The 6,000-nt window shown below is 36.8% G+C and overlaps 1 protein-coding gene across 1 annotated transcript in view; it reads right to left on the bottom strand.

Annotated features, from left to right (window-relative positions):
* Nucleotides 1-306: 306 nt before the first annotated feature.
* Nucleotides 307-6,000, bottom strand: part of LOC127216524 (vomeronasal type-2 receptor 116-like) — a 59,822-nt gene continuing 54,128 nt past the window's right edge. Inside the window, exons 5-6 of the mRNA XM_051177225.1 lie at nucleotides 4,865-4,988; nucleotides 307-1,235 (exon numbers count right to left, since the gene is read on the bottom strand). Coding sequence (XP_051033182.1) covers nucleotides 307-1,235; nucleotides 4,865-4,988 — 1,053 coding nt within the window. The remainder of the gene's footprint in view (nucleotides 1,236-4,864; nucleotides 4,989-6,000) is intronic.

Here is a 6,000-nt window from a genome sequence, read left to right as displayed (position 1 = left end):
AATTGAATAATTATTAGAATCAAATTAGGAAAATATGTGAAAAATCCAGGTGGATATAGTTACAAATTTGCCTTTAATAACCAAATTAGTTGTTACAGAAAAGCAATAGTATTTATAAAAGAAGGACACAGAAATACAACATTTTAAAATGAAAAAAAAAATTGATGGCTATGGAGTAAAAAGAGACAGAAAAAAAACTAAAGAAACAATAACCCATGTCATCAAATGCTAAATCGTAATCTGAATCTAATTGTTCAAATGGTGCACAACATTCAAGATCTCTATTTAATTTATGAAACATATGAGCTAAGCTTCAAGAGGAATTTTTCTCATAGGATGTGTTTTCCCCCTTATATGATTGACTGAATTCATATCTGGCCTTAATAATATTATGTAGCACTTCGGGACAAAGATAAGGCCTAGGATTCCTGCACTGGAAGCCAAAATAGAGAAGACTTCCATAGCTACCATGACCCTTCCCTTGGTGCTGTGGTAGACAAGAAGAAATGTGACCCAGACACTGCAGAACACCAGCATGCTGAAAGCCAAGTACTTGGCCTCATTGAATGTATCAGGCAAATTCCTGGACAAGAAAGCCATAGTGTAGCTCCCTAGGGCCAGGAATCCTAGATATCCTAGGACACAGTGGAAGGCAATAGCTGAACCTTGATTACACATTATGATGGTGTGTCCATGTTCAGAGTGATCATCTGTGTCAAGAAAAGGAGGAGATATTGTCAACCATATTACAGAGATAAAAATTTGGATCGTGGTGCAAAGGGGAATGATTTTGTTAGAAGTCTTTGATATTACTAACCACCTCATGATACCTCCCAGAGCAGTTACTCTGAAGGCCATGACTACAGTAATAGTTTTGGCCAACACAGTAGAAAGAGCCACAGTGATCAAAAGTCCAAATGTGTTCTGCTGCAGGATACAGGTGGTTGTGTTGGGATGGCCAATGAAGAGCAAGGGACAGAGGAAACAGAAGATGAGAGTAATGAGCAGGATGTAACTGAGTGACTGGTTATTGGCTTTCACAATGGGAGTGTCTCTGTTCCTCAGAAATATCCCAAGAACCACAGTAGTGAGTGAGGAAAAGCCAAGAGACATGAAGGTGAGTGCCTTCCCCAAGGAGTCTTCATAGGCTAGAAATATTACAGTTTTCTCTAGGCAATGGTTCTTCTCTGTGTTTGCATAGTGACTTTCTGGACACTTCACACAGTGATCTACATCTGTAAGAAAAAAATGATTATGAGAGCATCCTCAAAGTTTCCTTTTATACTAAACCACTTTGCAACATCAGCTAATTGTAGTGTTTATTTAAACAATTACTTTTGTTTTATACATAAATATAGTTGCATTTTCTATAGAATAACACTAATCTCATATATACCTTCTATTGTATGGTACCACAAATTAATCAGCCCTAATGCTTCCTTCTCTACTGTTACTCATATGGTTTTCCTACTTATAGTGATAATATTTTTGAAGTCATTAGAGTATTGAATTACGTTACATGGCTTACACAGAAATTCATGTTTTGTTCATTTTTGAAGGAGACTGAGTAAATTATTGTTTTTAATTTTTAGAAGAATGAAAATACACCAGTGAAACTATTTTCATAGCTTTTGTGCAGTAGTATGTAATTCATTTATATGAAGAATTGTTCACATAGAGGAGGATTTAAGTACTCTGATAGCTTCTCAAATTAATCTTAAATTATGATGCATATATTTGGATTTACTTATGCCATATATTAATGTTGATAATGTCAGTAATTCTGTGATGTGTACTTTTTCAAAAAACTTTTTATTTTATTTTCATTGATAAATATTTTCAACACAATAAAAATTGATATTTTTAAGAAGAGTCAGCTTTTTCTATGTAAACATCGTCTATTTTTTTCTGTTTTTAACCTCTTCTGCCTACCCACATTTTATGAAGTTGTATTTCCTACTGTACTTTCATATCTCAATCTGTTGTTACTCTCTCTCTCCTCTCTTCAGTATATTCACGTAGCTGCTCCTATCTTAGCTTATGATGAATACATAATATGTACAGCTCCATGTTTTATTTATTAAAGGCATTGCTATAGAATTTATGAAATTTGTGATCCTACTGCCTCTGCCTCCTTTAGCAAATCCTACCGATGTGTGCCACCACAACTGGCTCTCATCTACTACCTGTTGGAAACAGAAGCAAACACCCATAACTAAACACTGAGTCAAACTAGAATCCAGATGCAGAGAGAGAGGACAAGACCAGGTTGCAGAAACACATAGAGACAGCTAACCTGAACAAGGAGGAGCTAACAGGCCCCCAGACTGATAGCTGGGAATCTAGCATGACTCTGACACCCTGAATATGGGTCTCCACTAGAAGGACTGAGCAGTCTAAGGGACCTCAGACAGTGGAACCAGGATGTATTCCTGTTCCACAAAAGGACCTTGCAGACACATCCCCCATGGAGGGATACTGCCTTAACCTAGAGACAGGAGAGAAGTCCTAGTCCCTATTTCAAATGACTTGACAGATTTACATGAACCTACCAGGATGGCATTGCCCTACATGTGGAATTGGGGTGGTGGAATGGGAGGGGAGGGTGGTCAGGGTGCATGTGAGGGGGGAGAGAGAGGAAGAGGAAGGGAGGGAGGAAAAGGGAACTGGGATCGACATGTAAAATTATAAAAAAAACAATAAAAATAATAATTTATGAAATTCACTTCATATAAGATTACACATTTCCCAGCCAAGTGCCAATGGTACATACCTTCAATTCCAGCACCTGGGAGGCATAGGTGAATGGATCTCTGTGAGTTGGAGGCCAGCCTGGCCTATAAAGTGAGTTCCAGGACACCCATAGCTACACAGAGAAACCCTGACTCAAAAAGGTGAAAATTACACATTTCTCTTTAAGGATAGAGGGCACATTTTATAAGCTTTTATGAGTAACCTACTCATTTTTAGTGAGTCTAACATTTGTGTTTTAGCCCCTACTTTTACCTACACATTACTATAATGTCCGATTCTTAACTTGCATCCATGTATTCTTTGGTTGTGGTGAGTGGAGTGCACTTCCTTTGAGCACACAGAACAAACATATGGACCTTACACACACCTGGAGTGATATAAGTCATATGTATCCAAGATAATGATGAGGTGTATCTTATCACTCTGAATGTATTTCCTAACAAGGTCTCAACCACATTACATATGTAGTGAGTGGTTGCTAATTATTAAAACAAGGCTTTAGAAGTTATAAAAAGAAATTATGCAAACACAAATGTTTTCAGGGTGATACTTTTGTAATGTAAAATATTTTGAGAATAAAACATTATTATTACTCATAAGCATGCCAATGATAGTGAATTATTTCTACCTCTATATTTTTATTCCACTATATATTTTTATTACCACTCACAGGTTCTGGATTTATTGTCCTTTTTGTTCCCTGAAATTATTTTGACACAGTGTTTCTCTATTTTTCTCATACTACCCTTAAAATGATGATCCTCTCACTTAAGTGCTCAGAGTTACTGTGACTATAGGTACTTGAAGCCATACCTGGCTTATTCATTACACTTGTTTTCAATAAACTCCTTATGTGCCATGTTTTGAACATTAAATTAGTAGTAAAAAACATTGTTATTAAATGTATATATTTTGCAGAAAAAATTATATTAATCAGGTTTCTAGACTCTTGGTCTGTGAATATTAATGTTAAAAACTGTTTAACATTCATTGATGTTTGGAAGATTATATATATATATATATATATATATATATATATATATATCCTGTAGATAAGATTAATCATACAATTTCATACATGATAACACTATAGATTTCACATCATTAAAGAATAAAGGAGAGCAAGAAAAGAGAGGCATTATAGGTTTAAAGAGAAATTTGGCACTAGGGAAATATTCAGAGATCTACAAGGATGACCCGAACTAACAATCTAAGCAATAGTTGAGAGGCTACTTTAAATGCCCTTCTCTGATAATGAGATTGGTGACTACCTTATATGCTATCCTAAAGCTTTCATCTAGTAGCTGATGGAAGCAGAAGCAGACACCCACAGCTAAACACTGAGCCAAACTCCTGGAGTCCAGTTGTAGATAGGGAGGAGTGATGAGCAAAGGGGTCAAGACCAGGCTGGAGAAACCCACAGAAACTGCTGACCTGAACAAGGCAGAGCTCACAGACTCGTCTGACAGCTGGGAAATCAACATAGGACTGACCCAGATTCCCTGAACATGGGTGTTAGTTAGGAGGACTGGCCAGTCTATGGGGCCTCTGGTAATGGATCAGTATTCATCCCTAGTACATGAATGGACTTTGGGAGCCCATTCCACATAGAGGGATACTCCCTCAGCCTAGACACATGAGGGAGGGTCTAGTTCCTGCTCCAAATGATATGACAGACTTTGAAGACCACTCTATGGAAGTCTGCTCCCTGGGGAGCAGAAAGGGAATGAGATGTGGGTTGGTGGGGGTAACAGGGGAGGACAGGAAAGTGTGGGAACTGAAATTGACATGTAAAACTAGCTTATTTCAAATTTAAATAAAAAATTATCACAAAAATTATGTAAATACTCATTCTTATATTTGTCTTCTGAGCACAACTTCTATAAATTCTATTACTCTGTTTCAAATGTGGATTCTCTAGTCTTTTTCACCCCTTAAGGAAATCGCATGACCTTGATTTTATTATATAATATATTGTTTGTTGTGAACATAAAGAGATGGAAGAAAAAATCATGAGTATTTGTTACCAAGAGTTGCATGTGTTCAAGTCCATTGTGCAATTAAGTATTCTACTCTGGTGTGGGAAGACTGATTTTCTGTAGGTACCCACCTGTCTCATTGGAAATCTCATTCTCTGGACAAGGAGTGCAGTCAAAACAACAGGCAGGATGGCCTTCAATGATGGTTTTCCTGAATCCAGGATGACAGGTCTCACTGCACACAGACTGAGGAATCTGAGAATAATGAAATTAGTCTCCAATAGATATAGTGTTTATAAATATGAAATAATTACTTTTCTAATTTTAATATCTAGAAATAAATATAATTATACTTTTGCCATAAGAGTACATAATACATAGGTCCATGTGGTCAATGCTTGACCCTCAGAAATGGTGTTGGGAAATATTGTGGAAATATTATGAGGTTAAGGAATGAAGTAGAAATTTAGGTTCTTGCTAGTGTGTTCTAGAAGGGCTTTACTAGACTTAGAATCCACCCTGCTTCTTGGCTTTGGCTACTAAGGAAAACAGGCTTTTCTTTCATGGAGATCATTAACCTTGTCAACTTGACAAGGTTCACAATCACTGTGGAAAAGAAATATTTGAGCGAAAGAACTTTCTAGATTATGTTACATGATATATGAAGGCCCTCCCTAAAAATGGATGACACCAATTTATTGGCCATGGTCCCAGAAGGAAGAAAAGGGGAGAAATAATATGAACAGGAGCATTCATTATCTCTGCTTCCTGACCATGTCTTACAACAGTAATTGAATATTCCCTCCAACTCAGACATGAAAAAATTGTCTACGCTGCTATGTTAGGTAATATTTTTGCTGCTGCAAAACAAATAATTAACACCTCTATAAAATTCCATAAAGTAATTCTGCCTTGTAGAGGCTCTCAAGTAAAAGGACAACTGACCATGGACCCAAATTTTCTAAGCAGGAATCCAAATCAATAATCCTTCTGTCATGTGATTTGTACAATAGTTGAAAGCATACTGTCTTCATTAGGTTTCCTATTTCTCTGTTAAAATTTGAGAAAAATGAATGTGAAAAGTTAAGTTTTTATTCATCTTACAGTTTACATCCCATCATCCAGAGAAATCAGGGCAGGACCTCAAGGTAGGAATCTTGGTGCAGGAGTTGATGAAGAGAACAAATGACTTGCTCACTTGAGCTCTTTAATTCAACAACTACCAACCCAGTGGTGTCATCACCAACAATGTTTTAGACCCTCTCAT

The sequence above is a fragment of the Phodopus roborovskii genome, unplaced genomic scaffold (genome assembly GCF_943737965.1).
Source record: "Phodopus roborovskii unplaced genomic scaffold, PHOROB, whole genome shotgun sequence".
NCBI classification, from domain to species: Eukaryota; Metazoa; Chordata; class Mammalia; order Rodentia; family Cricetidae; genus Phodopus; species Phodopus roborovskii.
This window is presented reverse-complemented; position numbering and strand designations above follow the sequence as displayed.